This window comes from Chrysoperla carnea, chromosome 3 (genome assembly GCF_905475395.1).
Source record: "Chrysoperla carnea chromosome 3, inChrCarn1.1, whole genome shotgun sequence".
NCBI classification, from domain to species: domain Eukaryota; kingdom Metazoa; phylum Arthropoda; class Insecta; order Neuroptera; family Chrysopidae; genus Chrysoperla; species Chrysoperla carnea.
This window is the reverse complement of record NC_058339.1, coordinates 51,358,061-51,382,314: the sequence shown is the minus strand read 5'-3', so window position 1 is coordinate 51,382,314 and position 24,254 is coordinate 51,358,061. Positions and strand designations below refer to the sequence as shown.

At 31.5% G+C, this 24,254-nt stretch overlaps 3 protein-coding genes across 4 annotated transcripts; 1 reads left to right on the top strand and 2 right to left on the bottom strand.

Annotated features, from left to right (window-relative positions):
- Window positions 1-806: 806 nt before the first annotated feature.
- LOC123294685 (gastrulation defective protein 1 homolog) lies at window positions 807-3,386 on the bottom strand. 2 transcript variants are annotated; one of them, XM_044875796.1, is made up of 3 exons: window positions 3,012-3,386; window positions 1,095-2,839; window positions 807-1,035 (listed from the first exon to the last, which is right to left on the bottom strand). In XM_044875796.1, the coding sequence occupies exons 1-2, from the start codon at window positions 3,249-3,251 to the stop codon at window positions 1,097-1,099; spliced, it is 1,983 nt and encodes a 660-aa protein (XP_044731731.1). In that variant the 5' UTR covers window positions 3,252-3,386; the 3' UTR covers window positions 807-1,035; window positions 1,095-1,096. The 2 variants fall into 2 exon arrangements, with proteins under 2 accessions (XP_044731731.1, XP_044731730.1); XM_044875795.1 differs by having other exon boundaries at window positions 807-2,839; window positions 3,012-3,385.
- Window positions 3,387-4,903: 1,517 nt separating this feature from the next.
- LOC123295134 (kelch domain-containing protein 10) lies at window positions 4,904-8,485 on the top strand. The gene is made up of 3 exons (XM_044876362.1): window positions 4,904-5,630; window positions 6,631-6,848; window positions 7,527-8,485. Exons 1-3 carry the CDS (start codon window positions 5,253-5,255, stop codon window positions 8,191-8,193), a joined length of 1,263 nt encoding a protein of 420 aa, XP_044732297.1. The 5' UTR covers window positions 4,904-5,252; the 3' UTR covers window positions 8,194-8,485.
- A 1,600-nt stretch (window positions 8,486-10,085) lies between these two features.
- Window positions 10,086-23,684, bottom strand: LOC123296493 (eIF-2-alpha kinase activator GCN1). The gene is made up of 19 exons (XM_044877979.1): window positions 23,665-23,684; window positions 23,479-23,581; window positions 23,212-23,407; window positions 22,748-23,090; window positions 21,512-21,764; window positions 19,852-20,544; window positions 19,100-19,413; window positions 18,816-19,037; window positions 17,618-17,796; window positions 17,332-17,548; window positions 16,177-17,045; window positions 15,904-16,120; window positions 15,228-15,656; window positions 14,035-14,988; window positions 13,495-13,979; window positions 11,616-13,338; window positions 11,000-11,449; window positions 10,703-10,924; window positions 10,086-10,381 (listed from the first exon to the last, which is right to left on the bottom strand). The coding sequence occupies exons 1-19, from the start codon at window positions 23,677-23,679 to the stop codon at window positions 10,253-10,255; spliced, it is 8,013 nt and encodes a 2,670-aa protein (XP_044733914.1). The 5' UTR covers window positions 23,680-23,684; the 3' UTR covers window positions 10,086-10,252.
- Between the last annotated feature and the right edge of the window lie 570 nt (window positions 23,685-24,254).

The following is a 24,254-nucleotide window of genomic DNA, read 5'->3' as shown; positions in this document are numbered from 1 at the left end:
AAAACATATGCACGCACAAACTTATTCTTATAATATCTCTATGATTAAACATTATCAACGATGACGTCATCATACTGATGACGATGGCATGATTTTGAAACTCAAGTTTTATTTTATCATTTCAAAAGTTAAGATATGAAATCCTTACATTGTTTCCTAGGCATTTTAGCCCCGATAGTACAGATACACTTTCGATGTATTTGAATAAATGGTCCGAGAGGCACCCCTTCTTTAATATTTATTGAACAGTTTTGCTTTATCTCTCATAAACAGTCAAACATAAGGCACAACGTAAGCAATAATATTTTTCATAAAAAAAACAACGTTTTTGGTTCTCATTTTCTAAAAACGGAAGGAGAGCGTTTCCAGACACATGTTTCTTATACCAAAATGCTTGTTTTACACCCTATATTGTCTCTTAACTACTATAGTTCAGGCATTATCTAGTCGACCATCATTGAAAATATTTCAAAAAACTGTAAGTCCATAACTCCTATTTGCAAAGATACTCACTCAATCGGTTGCGTTAAATAAATGTAAAAAATATGTGTAAGTTTTTAAATAGACCTATATTTTGGATTAGACGTATCGATTGTATCATGTAATAGAAACGCATTTCTAATCCTACCTCGGAGAATAAAAAAAAATAAAATTAAAATAAATTAGGGCATTAGTTAATTATGAAATTAAGACAACATTTATAGAAATAATTGTTTTTTATTTCCTTTTAACATTTACATCTAATAAAAATAAATAACAAACTAATGATAAAGTAAACTATATACAAGTTCCTTTTGATAGAACAGCTAAAAAAGGAGTTTTTTGATTACACCATACATTTTAATTAGCCTTTTGAACGTCTAAAGTTTAGTAATTCGAATTTACAAAGCACTTAACACTTTTCGCTAATGCTTGATTGAAATAACGAAAATTACCCAGCATTATTGATACTTATATTAAAAATTTCACTTTTTACATCGAATAACTGCTTTTTACCGTTCGGAAGACCCAGAGGCGTACCGAATTTAATACCAACTGAAATCCATTTACATTATGAGAACGCAAAATTTCTCGTTAACAAATTCAAAACTTACAATTATTCTGTTTTCTCTTCAGTCTTCTGTTTCTTACTCGATGATTCTCCAGATTCATCATCATAACCTTGTAAAAGAACTTGTGGTTGAGTTTTCGCATAAGCCGGAGATATCCAATAAGGATTTTCAGCGGCTTCTTTTGCATATTTCAAAATTGCCTCTCTGGGATCTTGATCATCATCAACTCGCTTACTTAAACCCAAATTTCGAATTACATACGAACTAAGTGTAGCACCCGAACTGGCAACACGTCCACCTTGCCCAGATGTAATTGGTAAATCAGGTCTTTTTGATTTAATAGGATCCAAACGATCTTTCTCCATTTGTTTTCTGCTTGTCTTCCGGCGTTCTTGTCTAAACAACGGTAAAGCATGAGGAGTTAAAACTTGTTGGGTACTAACGACTTCCATTTGTTTGACTTTTCGATGCGTTTTTACCACACATAATTTCGCTCCTCGTAAACTACGTTTATGGTCATAATAACATTTTATAATTCCATTTCCACATCCAACGAAAATTTGATTTAATTTTGGATGCCATAATGTTTTGATTACATGTGAATTCGCTACCGGAATTTCGTTTACTAAACCAAAAGTATTTTTATCGTAAAAATATAATTTCCCAACTGTTTCATCCTTTTTCAAGGATGCTCCGGTAATAATTAAAGAATCATCAGGACTAAACATACAATCTGTGGTATCATAACGTGAAAAAAGACCATCTATTACATGAACCGGTTTTTTAAAAACGCGTAGGTCCCATAATTTGAGTGTATCATCACATCCGCGAGTGGAAATATAATTTCCTAGATATGAATAAGCTAAACTTGAAATTTCAGAACCATTTTGATGAGCATTTCGCATTAACATTGTCGTGTTGATAAAATTTTTTCGGTGATCCCACATTTGAATTGATCCGTCTACGCAAGCGCATGCGATTGTATTTCCATCTCGACTGTAAGCACAGGCAGTTGGGATTGTTTTTAATCCATTATGAGCCCGACATTTAATAATCGCCTGATGTTGTTTTGGGCGGTAATAATTCCATAACCTGCATGTACTATCTTGGGATGCTGTTAAAAATTCTTCTCTAATAAATGGATGCCAACATCCACAATTTAAAGATGCTGTGTGTCCTTTAGTTTTTGCCATATCGCTTATATACTGATCTCCTTTAACACATTCTAACTTTTCAAACCCATCTCGATCCAAAACCTTCGCTTGTGCTGTTCCTGATATAACTAGAATTGTGTCTCCAGTTGTAGAATATTGTAGGTATTTTATAGGATAATTTTCACATGGTTGCAAAGTACGAAAACTTTTCATTGATGTATCCATTCCAGCAAAATCCCAAAAACTCACATCATAATCCATGGATCCAGATGCTAAACGAGCTCCTGAAGGATCTGCAGCAATAGCAGTAACTGCTTTCACACCGTGTGTCATTACAACTTCATGACTTGATGGAATTTTTTTAACTAAATCTCCATCATCATCTTCTTCGTCATCATCGTCATCGTCATCGTCACTGTCATCATTTTTTTCATCTTTTTTAGATTTTGTTTTTTCTTTCTGCTCGCTATTCACATTCAAAGCTATTGGGGGACCTACAAGGTCGTCATCCGAAGAGTCATCGTTTTCCGATTTATTAGTGTCTTTGTCATTTGTAGTCGGATTATCTTGAATTTCCGACCTGGAAGCGGCAGTCACTTGTCGCGCAGTTTTTCTAACCTGCTCCAGCATTTCCTAAATATAACAAAATAACAAATTCAAATTTTGTAAATTCGGTACCAAAAAGCATTGATTTACTAAAGAATTTTAGTAATTAAATGGGTTTAAACTTATTACAAGGAACTTTGAACGGATAAACAACTTTCTGTTTAATTCAATCTTATAATAAATATCAAAAATATCAAACCTGCACATCAAAGGATTTCGCTTTCTTTCCAAAACCACTGATCCCCATAAGATCTTGCAAATCTTTTGATTCACTATCATCTGGTAAATCTTCAATAGCTTGAGATTGAAACGATTGTTTTCCAAACTTAGTAAACCCACCTTCTGAGACAGTTTCTTCACTACTTGTTTCCGATGTTTGAGTGGATTTACCGAAGTCTTTACTAATTTTCCCAAACGATATCATCTTTTTACGATTCATATTTGCAAATTTTTATAATTTTAATACGTAAAATCATTAGCAAAAAAGTTGATTCAAAACAAACATATTTATTTGAATTCTACAGAGGTTATACTTGTCAAAAAGACAGCTTATTTTAAGTTGGGTTATAAATCAACATTTTAATGCATTTTCGAAAAAATGTTATCTAAAAACGTTATTAGAATAGAGGTTTCTGGGTGTTTATTTAAAAATTATCTTTTTTATTACTTATATTCTTCATTTAAAATGTTAAAAATTTCAAAAAAAAGGTACTTATTGCCATAGATGTCTACATTGAGCATTAGGTACCTAAAATTATTTGTTCGATCGTTGTTTATTTATTATTTACTAAGCATTATTTTATGTTATTTTAATTCCCACCTCCTGGCAGAAGAGTAATTTATGTCATAAGTAGGATAGTGGAACTAACATAATTAATTTTTTTGTACGACAGCATGTTCTCCTTTTACAAAATCTTATAAAATTTCATTTAACAAGAATAAATTTTAGCATGTACAGCTAAAAAGCAAGCAAAATAAGAATTTTTTCTTTTATTGTAATAGGCAAACATGATTTTAAAAAGTAAGATATATTAATGATTATTTAAATTCCCACCCTCTGACAGAATAGGGATTTATGACATATGTATAATAAATATTATTTATGGCATGAGGGCGTATTATATAGATAATTTTAATTATAAAAGGAGTGGAAAATTTAAACATCAGGAAAAATTCATTTAATTTAAAAGTAAAAATATTATCCACACCAGGATACGAACCACCATCCCTTGGTATCATAGGCAAGTGCTATATCCTCCCTGCCACCCGGCTTGTATATAACAATATAATTAACTTAATACTTACCTTTACTAAATAATTAATTTTAATTAATTGATAATGTTGTTCTAAAAGAAAAAATAAGATACAAAAATTGAAAAATAAAACAAAATCAATTTTTATTTATTTATAACAAACAAAAAAAAAGCTTTTTTCATGAAAAATCATATTGTACATTTTCATAAAACAAATTAACAGAGATTCTTCTTTTCTTATTTAATTTTTTATAAAAAATAAGTAAAATTCTATTACTTTTATATAATAATAATAATAATAATAATCAAGGGTGTCTCAAGATTAACGTCTGATTCGAGCCTCTTGCGTTAATTTTGGAACACTTCTTTATGAAACACAATATATATTTTCTTATAAATACTACTAACTAAACTATAGAGGTATGAAGATAGCGAACGCTAGCGTGTAAGTGGATGCGATATGCGAAGCGAGAGAGAAGACTGCCAGTAAGTTCCCTGCAACTTCTATGTAATAAGCTATATTATGTAATAAAGTATGTAAATTCTTAATAATAAATTACATTAAATGACATTCTTTCTTAGATATGATTTTTACCCATCCGCCGAAATCGTCTGTAGTTAATATTTATATTACGTGAAATGAAAACCTACCGAACTCAATTCATGACTAAGAAGCGCAAATATGTCAACTTACAAATATTGCTAGCCATTTAAGTTTAGTATAAACATCTATGCACATATCGAATCTCAAAACCTGAAAACAAAAAAAAAACAATGTGGACGTGTATGGTCAACTTTAAAAATAAAAAAATGATTTTCCAATTCTTAAATTACAAAAAATAAAACAAATCCAAAAGGTTTATTAAAAAAAGTGGAAATATATACTAGTAATTTATTTGAGACTACTTAAAACTTTTTGTTTAAGATAAAAAAATGTGTCAATATACAAACAACGTGTGAGATTTTGTTTACGTTTACATCCCAGTAAAATATTTAGGATGACTTTTTAGTTACATAAAATTTGCGACCTAATAAATTTGATTACTTAAAATTAATTTCGTAAATACACTTAACACTACCAATATAATGTTTTAAATACTTAAGTTGACGTTAACAGTAAAATAATTTGTTTTTGGAAAATTGGAATATGTTTATATTTGGCTAAATATACGTCAATATTATTAAAAATGGCATTGTTAATGAGTTTTTATGCAAGGATGCGTAACATACAACAAAAGAATGAAATATCCAATAAAAATAAAGAGAACTATGCTTTTAAGTTGTACACGTTTGAACGAATATTTCCAATCGTTTCGGATCAACGTGAAATACCACATCCACGAAGTGGACACCGCATTGGCTGTAATAGTACAAATTTATATGTTTATGGAGGTTATACACCACAATATGTTGATCCAGCATCTGGTATTTTGATGCAACATCTGTTTAATGAATTGTGGCAATTTAATTTTGCTACGAGAAAATGGATGTTATTACCTGGACAAGAAACAATCCCACCAGAATTAGCATCTGTTGCACTTATATTTGATGGAAAAACTTTAATGGTAATTCAACCGATACGTAATAGCTACTTTGGTTACACGATGGATTTAAAAAATATACGTAAAAACGTTAATATTTTACTCATTTTCGTAAAACTATATCAAACTTATTTTTTTACGGTTTTAATTTGTTTATCAATTAAAAGCATGAATCACATTGGTTATTTTTCGGACTAAAATATTTCCAATTTTTATATCATGCATATATGTAATATGCAAGGTATACTAAGTTTAGCCCCAAGTTTGTAACGATTAAAAATATTAATGCTATGAACAAAATTTTGGTATAGGCCGTCTGTCCGTCTGTCTGCCAACACGATAATTCAAAAACGAAAAAAGATATCAAGCTAAAATTTTTACAGCGTACTCAACACGTAAAAAGTGAGGTCAAGTTCGGGTCAAATGAGCAACATAGGTCAATTGGGTCTTGACCTATGGGTCCCATCTTGTAAACCGTTAGAGATAGAACAAAAGTTTAAATAAAAAAAATCTTCCTTATCAAAAAATAATAAACTTGTTGGAAACATTTTTTCGTAAACATCACTGTGTACCCGTGAGGGCGCAAATTAGGCGTAAATTTTATAGTATGTACTATATGGGGATATCAGTTACGTATGTGTGACGTATCTATGTGTAATGTGATAGAGTAATCAATACTGTCTATGCATGGTATTTCAACAATTAACCCAGTCAATTGTTTTCACTTGTTTTAATAAGAGTTAACTTTATCAGAGAATTTTTTTTTAAATATACAGTTTCATTTAGTCTCATTATAATCCGGCTACTTTCGAACTATGAAAAACGACTGTGCTTGCTCATTCCAAATTATTGAGTTTATTTTATTGATTGAGTTTATACGACTGAGTTAGCGCCAACTCAAACTCATTGAGTTGGATGGAATTTTCAAGGGTCTAAATCCTGAAGGCTCTACTGATGCTCTACTGTACTTGTAATGCCATATTATAATAATAGTTAATTAATTTAGTTAATTTTGGTTCTTTAGGTCTATGGAGGTACGAATTTACCGTTTGGGGAGCAATCTAGTAACAAATTATACTTTTGTGTGTTAACTAAAGGAAATTTTTATCATGGAATGCAATTAGTGGACGCTAGTGGCAGTATGCCACCCCCAATGTATGGACAAGCATTAGTATATCATAATGGATATTTGTATGTAATTGGGGGTACAACGGGATATGATTACACCTGTGATATTCATAGGTAATAAAAATTTTTCAATTTTTTCGGCTCACAAAGGCAGGAAAAAGCAAATTACATTGTAATTAAAATAATAAGTCTTAAAAATGAATTTAGAGCCAGGATTTTAAATTTGTTTTTTAAGTTTGTTTGAAGTAATAAACTTGGAGGCTCATACAAAATTTTAAGTCTTTTTTAAAGTAAGGCAATCCGTAAATAGGTCGTATCTATTACGTAATTATTGAATGGAAAATGATGGTTATAGTACTAGTCTTCGGAGCATAATCAAAGATCAAAAAAATTAATTTTTCTCACCTCACCTCAGACAATGGATATGAGATCTGAGACATTCTTTAATTTTGCTCCCTAGGTGTGTAATATACTATTTTCTAATTAATACAAAAATATTAGTTTAAAAAATTTGTGTGTTCTTTTGAATGTCCTTCAATTGCGCCCCGACGAGCATGGCTATAAACTTCATTTTCCTTTCAATTTTTAAGTAATTTGATCTATCAACGAATCGCTTTAATGTTAGAAATGATTTGAAATTTTGTATCAGTGCCTCTAAGTCTATAAAGAAAATTATCCGTGAATGTAAATTTGTTGCTCAATTTAAAGCCAGCTGTTAGGGTATTTTGAATTTTGAAATTATGTCTCTTATTTCGAAATATTTTTGTGTAAATAATTTTTTAAATATTCTAGAATAAATTTATCAACAATGAAATGGGAAGATGTTTTCATAGACACTGGTGGTCTAGATTACATGCCAGCCGGTCGATATCGACACGAAGTTGCATTCGACGGTGAACACATTTACATTCTTGGAGGTGGTACAAATGTAACAGCATTCGATTTGGAATACATACCAACATTTAATATTAACGAGAAAAAATGGGCAAAAAAGCAAACAAAACGAGATCCAATCGAACGACAGAATTGTGGTATTCCCGAACCACGTATGTGCCATTCTTGCGTACAATATAAAGATGAAAATAATGAAATCTATGTTTATATAATTGGTGGTAACAACGGTCCGGATACCGTGTACAATGAAATGTGGCGTTTACAATTAAGTACATTACAATGGACTAAAATTACAAATAAACCGTTACCATTTCCAGTGTATTTTAATTCAGCGTGTGTTACACAAGAAGGTAAAATGTATTTGTTTGGTGGTATTAATCGTGATGAATCAAAACGAACTAATTATTTACATTCAGCATGGATTGTTATACCAAAGTTAAGTGAAATGTGTTGGGAATCATTGTTACATTATAATCCGAATTTATGTAAATCATCTAAAGCTGAATTATTAAATCAAGGTATACCAGCTCATTTTATTGAGCGATTATACGATAATATCTGTTGAAAATTTATCGAAATCATTTTGTTTATTGTACAGTCTTAATAAAAATGTTATTGTACAAAAATATTTGAAAGATATCTATACCTACTGTTTAAAGTTTTGCATATGTTACACGTATTTGTAAAAAGGCGCTTGTTTCTATTCTGACTCTATTTACACAAACAAATCATCTTTGTAGTGACCATTTGTTCCGAACATTTCAATATTGATTCAGCCACTTCGAGCTTCACTATTAATTTAATTTAATGTATAGTAAAGTTTTTATTAATGCACAATTTATTGTAAAAAATTCCGTTAAAAAAAAAGAATTTTTAAACTAATTATTTAAAGTAAAAAGAGTTTTTAAAATATCGAAGGTTAAATTCACAATTATTCAGTCTCAAATATTAATTAAATATGCTTTGTTCCATAATAAAAATACTCACTCCAATAAGAATACTTATGTTGTATTCCACCTATCAATAAATAAACTCTTTTTATATTGAACTCCGACTGCAAATATTATTGCTTTGGTTTATGAATTTATTCTAGTTTTTTGTTGTAACAAAAATATTGAATATTTTTTTAACGCACCTTTTTTATTAAATCATTATAAGTACGAAGAGATCTTAAACAAATTTTATTTATTAATTTCATTATTGTTTCTTTAAAGTATTTAAATTATTATAAATACATCACTTATTACCATTAAAACAATTATATTTTATGAAATATCTTCTTTTTTTTTTAAATACTTCCATATCTGTCCGGATATTTTGCAATTTATAATAGCACCCCTCTTTTTGGTTCGGGGGTTATAAAATAAATATAAAATGTGGAAACAGAAACAATAGATGTTTATGTATACGTATAGGAAAGAAATGCGAAAAACCTAAGGCATATTCTGGGTTGTAGAGCTGCGTTAATAACTACATATCTATCTGCTCTGTAATGTGAAACGCTAAAAAAATACTCAGAAACTGATTTACGCATATTTAAGCGAGCAAGTTGTATATATATATATATATATATATATATATATATATATATATATATATATATATATATATAACGATCTTGGAAATGGCTCCAACGATTTTCATGAAAATGCGTATATAGGGTTTTTTCGGGGGGAAAAGTCGATCTAGCTAGGTTTCATTTTGAAAAAACGTTGCTTTATGCGTGTTTTCAGGAAAAACTGAAACAAGCTGTAAAATTCGATTCTTACTGCCATCTATTGTTGTTTATTGTAGTTAACGAAATAAAAGACATTACCGAGACATTCAAATTGGTATTTGAGTGGAGACATTCGATCTTATATTAGTGATAAAATTTGTATCTTTTTAACTCAAAAAATGTCGAGCAAAGATCGGTCCTCCAGATATTTAGGATTTAAGGGTATATTTTTGTGGGTAAGAATATGTTCCTATGCCTTCTCTGAGAAAGAATTTGGCACGGTATATTTTCCGACGTTCTGATCGGGAAACACCATTTTTTTTTATCCTTAAGGACTAATGCCCTGACTTGTTGTTCGATTATGGAAAAATCTTGCATAAAAAGGAAGAAATAAATAAACAAACAAAAAATTAAATTGATGACCTTCGAATTTGTTCGAACTTTTTATTAAAAATTTTTCCCTCTTAAATTGATCGTAAAAACAGAACAATATTTTTATGATGTAATATATGAATATAACAAACAAAAATAATGTAAGAAAATATAAAAAATGTCTATGTGATATATTTAATAATAAAATTAATATAGATTTGCAATAAATTCTATGTAAGTTACTAATTAAAAAACAATTCATACAAATAATTATGCGTAAAACATCATTCATTAAATAATGATTATTAAAATAAAAAATAAATTTCATAAATTTGTACCAAAAACAACAAAAGAATAAACTTAAATTGAATACGATACAATATTGAATTTGATTATTATTCGAATTTGACACAGAGCTAGTTACATTTTTATTGTGGCACCAATTTATTATGGTTGAATGACAACGACGACAGGAAGTGGTGATATTATGGTTTAGGTTTAGTAACATATTTGAACTTATTGCTAATTGGGATAATCATGCTATGAGGGTATCATCTAATTCTTCTTCTTTGCCTTCTGGTTGTGACATTACTTTTCGTAATACTTTACTAACGACATCAGCTAAGGATTCTCGTGCTCCAACATCCAATAAACTTAAGCATTGCTGCAAAAAAAAAAAAAAAATGAAAGTTACAATCTCAAATCTTTCGAAGGATGAAATTGAAAAATGTGGAGTAATTAACGTAATTAATGCCCTCCTTTTCTCGAGCGATCCATTAGCATTTTATTTAAAAGAAAAAGATAAAGTTTATCACAAGTGTGATTCTTAAATTTCATTATTTTTCTGAGAAAAACTTCATTCGTCATTAATTTAGTGACACTTACAGTGAAAAATAAATAACTTTGAAGAAGGTTCACGAAAATTGCTTTAAGAATCATTTCATAAACTTATTCCACTTCCATTTCTTGTTTTAAATCGACTTACCTGATGTACTTCATCGCCTTGTCTTAATCTTAAAACAGCGATTAAAGCTATTTCTGAATTTGCTTTCACATATCCATTCTTTTCTTTTGTACCATTGACTAGAGTTGGTAATAAAAGTTTTAACAGTTCTGGGGCCATTTTTTCAGGAGGTACTGTTTTTGCAAGATGTATTGCAATTCTGGCAAGTAATTGTTTAACATCGTTGCTACTATGATTCATTGTCTAAATAAACAAAAAATAAAAACAAATAAATAATTTGAACTAATCGAAATTATTTTTTAAATCATACCAACTTACTCTAACAAAAGGTACTAATAAATTCTGGGGAAGGGGTTGATCAGTTAACATTAAATGTTGTAATAAATATCCAGATGCTCTTAAAGCGCTGCCAGATATCGATACACGATCTGCTTGAAGTCGAGCCAAAAGACAACGTATTATTGGTTGCTCGAATTCTGGAGTATAAATGACGCTAGCGCCTTCTTTGAGAGCTACAGATAATGCAGCATTGCGACCATGTCGTAATTGCCAGTCATCTGATGTATCATCTACTAATAAATTGTTATTTAAAGTATCGGCTAATTGTTCTGGCGATAGTACTCGAGCTAAAGCTCCAAAACAACCAGCAGCAGCGCTTCTTGTTATATCTTCAGGATGATTCAGCATACCGGCTAAAGTTGCGTGTATTTGTTTACGTAAAGTATCTGACATTTTATCTCCAGCTGCGGAGATGACACCTCTTAATGCCTAAAACGTGAAAAAGTTTTAAAAATCTTAAATTATTACAGGAAGCATTTAAGCAACACGTAAACAAACTTGAAACAAGAGGAGAAAAAATTTCCATAAGTTTACAAATTTATCAAGGAAGTTATATTTACGTAATACTTAAAAGCTTTTAAAAAAATTAGCATACCTGTAGCATTGTTTCTCTAACAGCTGGATCATCGGCATTTCGTATTCCAGAATGTAAATCAGAGAATAAAGGATCACAACGCGCATGTATAACAATTAATTGACCCAATGCGTAAGCAGCCCGAAGTCGTACTTGCCTTGTTGGATCATGTAATGCTTTCAAAAATGTTGTTTGTAATTGTGGTAAAAATTGTTTTAACATAACACCGACTTTAGCTAAAAGTATTGCTAATGTTTCCAAAACAGCAGCTTTCACTTGCCAACTAAACCGATCTCCTAGAATACGAATTAATGGACCCGTGATTGTTACAACCGATGGTTGTAATGCCGTTGCACTGGTAACTTTAATTACTTCGCCTAAACCTTGTGCAGCACTTTCTTTTTCGTCACCATCACCATTAAGTATCGCTTCACGGAAGATTGGTAATATAGGCATAATGCCTTTTGGCAAACAAAAACCTGGTATTAAATCTGAGTTCTTCATGTCACTAAGAGCAAATCGAACTGCTTGTCGAACATCCGCGACATACAGAGCTTGTTGTTTGGGTTCAATTGTTTTCGTAACAGCATTTAATGCTTCCCATGCCATTTGTAGCACTTCTTTATCACTATCAGTACATAAATGGATTAATCCACGCATTAATTGAGGAATATGGATTGAGAAATCTGCTTTAGATGATCCACAGAATGCACAAAGTAAAGCAGCAGCTGATCTTCGCCGCTGTGGACTATCAGATCGTGTGTGTTCTAACAACTGATCAATAATAGTACGAGTTCCTGCTTCATCGGTTACAGAAAGAACGACTGTTTGACAATACTCTAGTTGTTGAGCTTCATCAGGAGTGCCATGTGAATCAGACAACGCTGTTAATAAAGCTGGTAGAATTTTGTTTAAGAACCGTGTTAAAGCTTCTCCAGCAACTGATGCTAAAATAGCCAGCGCCTTAGTATTAACAGGAGGTGCAGCCAATTGTGGAACTAAATATGGCAAAACAACTCGTGACTTGATTGCCATAACTTGTCGTAGACCATCAAGTGTACATTCAACTAATTCCTCATTTTCATCGTTTAATTGATTCAACATAGCTGGTAAAATGTCATCCAATGCTTTAACACCAACAGTTGAATGTAAACTATCAAAAGTTTTTGCAGCAGCTTGACGTACTTCTGGCAATGGATCACAAAGTGCTTTTCGCACAGTTGGAACCAGAGAATTAACAAATGTTAGTACCATATCTCGTGATGTGGAAGCCATTATTTCTGATAAACCAATACATACTCCTTGTCGCGTATCGGCTTGATCTGATTGTAAACCTTCTTCTAAAATAGGTATAATTTCCGGAAGAACTCGTTCACCTAATTTTCTGACTAAATCCCCTAAAGTTCTTGCTGCTACTTGACGTTTATCATAACTTGTACTGGCTAAACAACCCAATAATAAGGTAAATAATGTCGGAAGGATTTCTCGTAATGTTCTTGGAGTGTTTGTAACGACGACTTTCCATACATGAAGTGCAGCTTGTCGCACCATTAAAGCGACATCCGATCGTCCCATATAAAGACCAGCTAGTACACGATTACGCCGCTCTGCACCAAGAGTTCGTATAATTGCGTGATGAGATTGTTCTGTACCAAAGTTATCATCCTCACTGGCTGTTTCGGTAGACATTTTACCAGATACACCAGATATTCGATACAATAAATCTCCAAGTAATTGCACCGAGCTGTAGATAAAAAAATTATTAAAAATAGACTAACATACGGTAAAAGTTCGGCACCATTTTGTTATCTAGACTAGATTCTAGAATACTGATATTCATAATTGGCCGTTCTAGCTAGATAACAAATTTAGGATTAATGGAAAAATGACAAATACATACCTATAACGAATTCGCCAATTATCATCAAATAAGCCACGCTCAAGTTCTGGCAACAAAAGCATAATAGCAGATTCAGCATATAAATTAACAATACGTTGTCCAGCTTTAAGTGCCGTATCTCGAACGTATTCATTTTCATCAGCTAATGCTTGAAGAATAGGATTTATGATTTGTCCAATATATGGCGTAAATTCTGCTGTAAAAGCTGAAGGTAAGTAAATAAACATCATAATATAACCATCTTTAACATGCGGTGCAATATCTGTTCGTTCTGCCGTAGATATTATTTCTGGCATCAATTTATGCAATTTTTCGACACCGAGACCAGCGACTACTTCAGATAGACCTTGAGCAGCACCAGATCTATCAACAGAACTAGTTTCGGAAGTTAAAGTATTCATCAACCATGGTAACAAATCTTCAAAACTAGCTTCACCCATTCCTCGAACCATTGCACCGAGAGCTCGAGCACTGACACTTCGAACCTATAAATAAATTATTTTAAAATCATTCTGTATAACTTAAAAAATATGAAAATACCTCTGGCACTGGATCTAAGAGAGATGTTTTAAGCCCTGGAATAATGGTTGGTAAATATGGTTTCAAATCTTTTTGATCGGTTAACGAATACATATTTCCAATAATTTGTGCTGCCATTTTTCTAGTTTCAGTTGAGCGATCCTGGAAAGCTCGTTGTACCACAGGCATTATTAAAGCAAGAGATGGAGCATCAATAAAATGAACAAATTGAGTATCAAGTAATGTTTGCAAGCAAGCCGAAGTTTTATTTGATGGATCTTGTAAAGCTCCTAATAATACAGGAACAATTGCTTGAATTTCTGGATTTCTTATTACAGATCCAATCACTTTCAAAGCTTCCGCACCAGCACCTTGTACTCTAATATGAGAATCACTTAAAACTTCAATTAATTTGGGTACAATACTAGGTAAACACGATGATAATTGTTTTGGTGCACAGTATGCCATAGATCCTAATAATTCAACCGATCCAGTTTTCGTTCGCCATGAATCTTCTTCTAAAGCAGCCAACAATGATGGCAAAACTAATTTAACACCATGAGCTGAAAGTTTACTCATAACAACGCGAGCTGTATCATCCGTGGCTGTACGAACATATTGACTAGAATCTCCAAAACACAAGAGTAAATGTGGTAACACATGAACTATATACGGCTCAAATAATCGACCTAACATTGCGCACAACATTTCAAACGCAAATAAAGCTCCTTCACGATGCTTATAATTCTTTTTATCTTGGATAGCTTCCGTTAATTTGGTCATGATATCTAATTGTTTGAGAGCTAAAATACCCATTCCTTTAACCAAACCAGCGATTCCATAAGCAGCCCCTTTTCTATCACCATACTTTTCGGATTTTAATAGTTGATGTAATAATTTGTTAACAATATTTGGAGCGTCATCCCTTATTGCTGGAACTAACGGTGGTAAGCAATTTGCAACGGCTTCTTGCACCTAAAAAAAGTTCAAAACTGTATTTTCAAAAAAGTCCTACAGTGAAAATATAATAATTTAAATTTGAAAATTAGTATAAGAAAACTAAACATAAATTTGTCATAAGTTTGAAATAATTAAATACGGACCGCAAGAATTTGAAATGTTAAAAGTGACTCATTATTTCTAGTTGCAGGAGATTGGAATAAGATAAACGGATTCTGCTGCGGATTCACAGCAGCTTAAAAATTGCCAGTTACCTGTTGTGAAGGTGTTGATAACGCTGCTACTAATCTCATTACAATTGGTTTTAATCGTTCATCATCCTTTTCTAAATGTTTTGCTAATGATCCCATTAAAATTACAACACTTTGTCGAACAGAATCAAAGCCACCAGATTTTGGTGTTTTATCCATAAATTGTTCAAATACTGGTAAAACTGTGCTAATTGTATCTTTTCCATGCAATTCAACAACAGCTAAAGCTGCAGCTAACATTTCAGCACGTACATCTTCATGGCGATCAGCTAATCCACTTTTTACGAAAAATGATATTAATTTACCAATTGATTCTAGCGGAATTAACGGTGCTAATTGTTTTAAAGCAAGTGCTACGCCTCGTCTTGGGCCCCACATATCGATAGATTGTTCTACAACTCGACCGAAATTATCCAATGTTGGTGGTATTATCTGCAAAAAAAAAAAATATTTTTCTATAACCATCGATCAAAAAATAAGAGTGTTTGTTGTATATCTTTAAGATATCAAAACTCATAAAACATTTTACAATGAAGAATTTTTTTGTTTAAGAGCAAATATAGCGAAATATGTCTTAGATGTCTCAATATTTATACATAATTAAAAATTTTAGCCTTTATCCGAATTTGATAACTCTGCCCACAATATATTGAAATCGAATCTTTGTTTTATAACTTACATTTAATTTGTCCTTATAAATATTCAAAAGCCTCTGTATGATTGTATCAATTTTCTTTGGATTTGTTTGAATTTCTTGTTCTAGAAGTGCACGTAATGCGCATGCGGCAGATTGTTGAATACATTCAACAGGATGTTGAATATCTTGCATAATTAATTCACCTAAATTATTAGAAACTTCTAAGTGAGCATCCTCCCATAATTTTTCTGCCAAAGTCCTAAAAACATTTCCTTCATTAGTAATTTTAAAACATATGGAACTTTGTTCTCATACCTTATTTCTTCGGAATTATCATATTTGGCAATCCACACCCTACGTAACGTGGTTAAAGCTAATTCTTTATTCTCTTTCGGTGTAGGAATTGTAGATGCCATTAATTGCAAAGCTCGTAATGCAGCATCTCGAACAAATTCGGATGGATTTTGAAGCGCTACTAACAAAACACTTAATTCAGATTCTGAAGCTTTTGCACAGTTCTCACCACCTCCAGCACTTTTTGCCACATCCAATAAACACGCAACAGCTTGAGATTGTACTCGCCCAGTTGTGGAGCTAACTAATTCAACTAATAACTCAAACATTTGCCTATGTGGAAGTAATTTTGGATGGAATATATCACGTTTATCGCCTGTTAATTGGCCTCGCAATTTTGAATGTTCAGAGATAATTTGTAACGCATCATGTAAAACTTTTTCGTCCGCTTTAATTTCCGGTGAAAGCAAACTTGTTTTTAAAAACGGGAAAGTATAACTTAACATTGGAGCTGAAAAATGAAATTGTGGCGTTTCTGGATTTAATTCTGGATCACGAGTTTTAATTGTAGTATCGTGAATATAATTGATTGTTCGTTTTATTGCATCTGTTAAATTTTCTTCTTCCCAGAGTGGATCTAAATCACAGGCAGGTTTCAACAAGCGAAGCGATACGTGTGAAATTAAATTTCCAATATATTTCAGTTCATTTACGAAAATTGTTTCGTGTAAATCTACGAAAAGTGATGTTAATAATGGAGCTGCTAACGGTGATTGCAAAGTTCCAAGTACGGCTGGAATTAAATCACGATAAAATACAGATAATTCGACTGGATGCCCTTTAGCTGAGGCTCGAACTAAAGATACTGTATTTGTTAGCATAGTGTTTAGCTGCAAAAAAAAAGACATTTCAATATTGTGAAATGTAGGAAATAAAAATTGGGGAAATCCACCAAGACCGTGGTTTTATCTGGCGATAGAAAATGTACTATTTTAAGGTAACTTTTAACATTAATTTTAATGTATTTTTGATAGTTTTTTTTTTATTTTCGTATTTAAAGGCAACTTTTTTAAATATACTTGCGCCACTCTTTTTGTAACTGGTTAGTTTCTTGTTTGTAATTTAAATTATTTATTGTTTATAACATGTATGAGACTCGAAATATGAAATGCTAACCTCAGTTAATTTACTTCTTATTGCAGATTCTTTGTCTTTTTGTGCTTTAATAATTTCCAATTGTTTTGGAGTATATTGTGGTTCAGTGATTTTTCCTTCTTTTTTCTTTTTCTCAAGTAATTCACGGCGCAACGCTAATTCTTCTTGCTGTTCTTTGTAACTGTAAGCTTTACTTTCTCGTTTCATATTCATAGTATTTAGAGTGTTTTCATCATTTCTAAAAATCAATTGAAAATCAAAAACACAAAATTCTATAATCAATCTTGTAATGAAATTAAAAACCTACCCTGGAATAACACTCTTATCGTACAATTCCCCTTCGGGTGTTAAAAATATAAAATAATCATCCTTTGTAATTTGTAAAAGTGCCGGTAATTTTAATCGCCCTTCAACTTGTTGGACTAAATATGATAATAATAGATCTGGTGTCAAAGAGATTAAGTTAGCTAAGATGTTTTCGTTTGTCTAAAAAAGTAAATTAAAAAAAGAAATTTATTAACTAAGAATGCAATACAAAATCCCCACTCTTCAATGACATCTTAAATGACGATACAGCTTGAAGCGCAATAGCATATGTATGTGTGTATGAAATAATTAATGTGAAATGCTTTAGAAAACTATATACAGTGGAACTTGGTTAAGTGGAATCTGGATAAGTGAGAAACCTCCATAGCTGGAACTCATGCTGAGGTCCCAACACTTGAATTACCTCTGGCACTGGCACTGAATTACCTCTGTTAGTGGAACGTAGCAAACCTCTACATCTGGGATTCGTTCTTTCAATTTTATCGTCATAGTTACCTCTATAACTGAGACAACGAGTGAATTTTATATGCATTAACCTCTGCAGCTGAGATAACACCGTTTTGTTTGTTTATTTACTTATTCTTATTCTATCCGTAAATTCCACACAATTTTGAGCCTCAATGACCTTCAGTTTTAGTTTTGCTTTACTAACATACGGATTTAAAATCGTTATCAGTACGTGAAAAACTGAAGTTAATATCCGTTTATGAAAGTGGGAAAACACGCGATGAAGTCTGTGTCGGATTTAATGTGCCAAAATCTACTCTTTGTAGAATAATTCAGAATAAAGATAAAATACAATTGCAATGTTCTGAAGGATTTATATTATTTACATCTTTTTTTGATTCCCAATAAAGATTAAATCTCACGTATATTTAAATAATAACTTATTTTATTTAATAATCGCATCTCTATAACTGAAATAGCCTGTATTCTGACCTCTATTAATGGTACCCTCTGTAAATGAGACAAATTTTTATTTATACCTGGATAAGGGAAATACCTCTACATATGAGAAAAATTTGCAGGTCCCTTGATGTCTCACTTAACCAAGTTTCACTGTAATAGTCTCTTTTTTATACACATTGATTAATATAAATGTAATCTTTCACACTTATTGATGTACTATGGGAAATGATTTACAGAACGGACTGTATATGGTTAGTGTAAAAACTTACCGGTGTAGCCGTGTAATCATCAATATACGTTTTATAGATTTGTTTAATATATAAATTAATAAACTTTTTGGGCTCAACTTTAATATATTTAATAAGCCGTCTCCATAAACCTGGTGCAATATTTACAACCGAAGGATGATGTGTTGGTACTAACGCAGTGAACGCCAATTGATGAGCATCTTTTACAGCTAAGTTACTTCTCGAACAGATTGTGGTAATAATCTAAAATATTGAATAAGGTTCAAAATATTTGAAATGTAACTTTTTAATCAACGAAGCCTTACTTCAACAAAAATATGTGGATGTACTTCATGATTCTTCGTAGGTTCTGATGATTCGCGTTGTTCTCGATTAACTATTTTCGCCGAAAACATATAATTTGATAATTCTGTCAGTAATGCACATGCATGAACTGTGCCTGTAGACTTTGGCGCTGATATGATTTGTTTGATTGAACTTAGCGCTAATTTTCGAATATGATGTGGAATTGAACATGTGGAATGAATTATCGCTTTGTAGATTGGTAATTCTTTACCAACTAATTTTGGTAAATGATCCAAAAGTAAACTTTCACAGAGTAATACCACATGTAACAAAGCTGAAAAAATTTATTATCTTTAGTTTTGAATTTGGAGAATGATAAATTAATTCTTGTTTTGTAAGAGGTGTGTCGGACGAAATTTTTGTAAAAACTAAATCCTAATTAAATGAAATTCGTTTAAATCGAATGAAATATACAAAGTAAATTATATGTGTATGTTTATAACAGAGTTCATGGTGCATTTGGCCAGTGCATGCAAATCAAGAATTAGTTACGAAAAATCTACTTTGTTTATTGTGATTTAGAAATAGAATATTTGAATCCGAAACTTTTGATTGATTCATTCATTCAGGCAGAAGTCCCCCCACCGTCAAGTGACAAATTGCTTCTAAAAAGGGCATAACATTTCTAACTTCGCTTCTTAAGATACTAAAATTTTTGTAAGTACAAATTAATTTATAGAGCATTAATCAATTTCAAATATAAAATCCTTACCATCTTCAGTTCCAATAGTTAAAAATTTATCCGAAATAAATATTTGTTTATCCATATCGTAAATAACATTCCATAATGGCTGCATTTTTGCTGTTGTATTAGAATCAGCTTTAGCAATTCGTAAGAGTAATCTAGCCGCACATACACCTTCAGTAACAGGTCCAGGTTGTGTCGATTGCGCTACAGCACGTTCTACAGATTTTAGCAACGCCGGTATCAAATCAATTCCTTGTGTGGTCATACTTTTATTAAAACATGTTAGCATACATTCAATATACACAACGCGAACATTTGGAGTCGATGTTTTTAACTCCATTCCTTTCTTTAAACCATCAATAACTTTTTTCGGAATTTCTTTAACAAATTTTTGACACCATCTGGATAATTGTTTTAATGCAAAACATAAACATGTTTCATTCACTTCAGATTCAAGTACTTTGAAAAAATGTTCGGCAGCAGATTGAGCTAAATTTGTATTGTTTGTTATGTTATTTTCGCTTAAATTACCGGCACCTTTCAATACACTCAATTTATGTTCGAGTACAGTTAATTTCCCATTTGAACCATTAAATATTCCAAATGTTTGAGTCAATAAACTTTCAATGGCGTCCGCTTTGTTACAGTGCATAGAAAGATGTTTACAACCAATAGCAGCTTCTTCACGTACTAGATCATTTTTCGAACTTAAATTAACTGTAAAACAAGTGAAAACAAACAATTGACTGAGTTAATTGTTGAAATACCATGTATAGACAGTGTTGATGAAGCAATCGTTTGTTTTTTGACGTCACGTTAATAAAAAATGATGATTCACTTTTAAATAGCTACACACACACTGATATTCCCATATTAATGTATACTATAAAATTTGCACCTAATAAGCGCCCTCGTGGGTAAACAGTGATGTTTACAAAAAAATGTTTCAAGCAAAAGTTGTTTATTTTTTTATAAAGAACATTTTTTACATTTAAACTTTTGTTCTATCTCTAACGGTTTACAAGATAGATCCTACGGACCCAAGACCCAATTGACCCATATTGCTCATTTACGAACATGACCTCAGTTTTTAGGTCCTGAGTACGCTATAAAAATTTCATCTTGATATCTCTTATCGTTTTTGAATTATCGTGTGCACAGACGGACGGACGGACAACCGGAAATGGACTAATTAGGTGATTCTATGAACACCTATACCAAAATTTTTTTCGTAGCTTGAATATTTTTAGGCGTTACAAACTTTGGACTAAACTTAATATACTATGTATATTTCATATATACATGGTATAAAAATGTATTAATTTTAGAACAAAATATTTTTAAGAAAGTTTATTTATTTTTGTTGAAGATATTTTTGTGGTAAATTAAAAATTCCAAATTTAAAAAAAAAAGATCTTTTGGGTTTTGAATTTTATGGAATAATTAATACCCAGGAGTTACGAAAATTTAATTCATTGGACTAGACAAACATTTTATTAGAAATTGCCTGAAATCGAACCGAGTAATCGCTCTTCGTATCAGGATCTTGAACGATATCTTAGAAATTATTTACCCAATCACCAAATAAACTTGATATTTTGTGTTTTTGGGGTCGAAATTAGCTTAGGTACTAAATTTTATATTTAATCCAAGTTGTAATAGCTTATACTTTAACGAATCATACCTGTTAAACTTTTACCAATATCGGCAGCATAATTACTTAAGTCAATTGATATACCAGATATAACTAGACCAACACATTCCAAAATTACTTCTGGACTACGTAGCATTGCTTTTTGTAAAGCTGGCAGTAGAACATTTTTAAAATCTTCATGATTGATCAATTTTAAAAATGGATAACATGCTACAATTATTGTTGGTGATGGTTTCGTTTTACAACTAATTAAAGTTTTTATAAATATATCCAAAAATTTTTCCTGTAAAAAAATATATGTAAATAAAACGACCATCAAAGAACAGTGTTATACAGTGTGATGTTTAAGAAGGTCCATGCATCAAAATCTACATCTAACTTCTTGCCGCTAGAAAGTTTGGCCATTGCTATGGGCCAAAAAAGCCCATTATTATGATAGGTGATTTTTGAAAATTTCAAAACCTTGAAAATATGCAACAAAATCGGCCAGAAACGTACATTTGAAGGGTTTTCGGGATCGCTGGTCACTATTCTGAAGTCAGAATTTCGATATACTCCCCTCCTCCTAGAGTAATTCACTCCGCTGGTCCAAATTGAATATTTACAGAAAAATGCATTGTTAGGTCAACGAAGGGCGAAAAACCTAAAGAAAGTTTTATAACTTTGGAATCGTGATCAGTGACCCCAAAAACTCCCGAGTATACTTTTTTGGTCCATATTGTCGAATATTTACAGAATCCTGCTGTTTTTGAACAGCGAGTGCGAATATCCGCAGAAGAAGGAAGTTCATCTTCATTCCAACTTCGGAATCGTGCTCAGTGACCCCAAAAACCCCTGAGTATACTCTTTTGATCCATTTTGTTGAATCAGAATATTGCAATTTTGAACCAGCGGGTAAATTACAAGAGGGGGGAGATTATATCGAAATTTTGATTTCGGAATAGTGATCATAGACCCCGAAAACCCCCGATTATTTGTTTCTGGCCCATATTTTCAAGGTTTTAAAATTTTCAAAAATCACCTTATAAATAATTTCTAATGATTAGCCTATTGGACCCATTGCAAAACCAAAACTTTCTAGCGGCAAAAAGTTAGATGTAGATTCCGATATATGGACCTTCCTGATCATTAAAAAAAAAAAAAAAACTGGTTGATAGGTTGAGGTACAAAAAAATTCTCTATGAAATGCTAAAATGACACGACTATTAATGAAGTAAAAAATATAACTATTTTATTGAAGATAGATATAATTTTGAAAGAACTAACCTTATATTTGTTGATTAAATTAGCTTGTTTATTCTTTTGATCTAGCGTCTGATTGATACACGCTACAAGTACAATTACATCAGAAGTTGGTTCCGAGTTACTTAACACTTCAAGATATGTTGATTCACTATCCTCAATAGATTTCCACATAATCGTTAAACACTTATTAGCTTTTCGTGTTAATTTATTATTCCCCACTGAAATAATAGTGGTTAGTAGAATAGCTTGTATTGGAGCTAATTCTTCGATCACTTTTTTCAAACATTCCGAATCTTTTGAAGCTGCTTGAAATAACAGGAGTGACCAATTTAATGCAATTAAGCTGGATTTGGCTGTATACGTTCTGAAATGACAAAAATGATTACTGAATTGTATTTACTTAACTTGAAAACATATTATGCAATTATTGTCACTTTGCCCTAATTAATCAAAAATTTCTTTGTAAAACAATAAAAGTAACTCACGTTGGTACAATATTTCTTAATTGTTCCCCACATTCTTTTAAAATAATGACTAAATGCTGTTTCGTCCATTCAAAATGATATTTTAATAAGGTCGATATTAAATGTTTGACTAAAATTTGAGATTTCAAATCTCTATATCGAGGTAAAACCAATTGTAATACTTTACATATTCCTCGTATGATGTTTTCGGTGATCCCTTTAAGAATAAATTTCAAATAAATTCGCATATTAAATAAGATTTTTCCTAATTTGCAATTTAATTTTTACCTTCATTTGATAAAACTGATATAACATCTTGTATTACAACTTGTCGCTGTTTAATACTAGCGGTTTGGATACGAATAGAAAGGTCTTTTAAAGCTTTAGACAGCTGAAAAAAAAATTTGTTTATTTTAAATGTACTTCATACAATATTTACGGATTATTCGTATTGAATACACGTGCGGCACTTACTTCGTCGTCTGCCATATTTTTCGTTTGTATGATTGATTTATGTGAATGTAGTTATAAAATAAATTGTCATGTCAAATGGTATCAAAATGATAATAATTAAAAGTAACTAGAAAAACCTGGATGTGACAAATCAACATGGTTGTTCATTGGTGTCCATTCATTGCTTTTAAGGTGTAAGGAGGCAATTTGAAAATTTTATTTGAACAGTTTTTAAATAAGTTAAGGTATTTAGTATAGAACGAAGGAGTAACGAAAATCATTTCAAGACTTCATTTAAAATCGTTAATTTTGGTACACATAAATAAAAGCATAATTTGAGCGCGTCAAATTTTTTTTTGAAAAATAAGGGTTCAGCTCTATATTGGCAACTAACATGACTTTGTTTGATTTCCATGACCTAACGGGTGTGTTTTCAAAGAAATTTTGGCACATTCCGGGGACAATTTAGACTGTTTTATACTTTACCGTATGCGGACTCAACCATTCATGGCGACCGGTCCCATAGGGAGGTTGTCGCAGAAAACATTTGCGGTGGATCACGGAAACTGAAAGGAAGCCATTTTAGTAACTATCTATTGCACTATGGTACA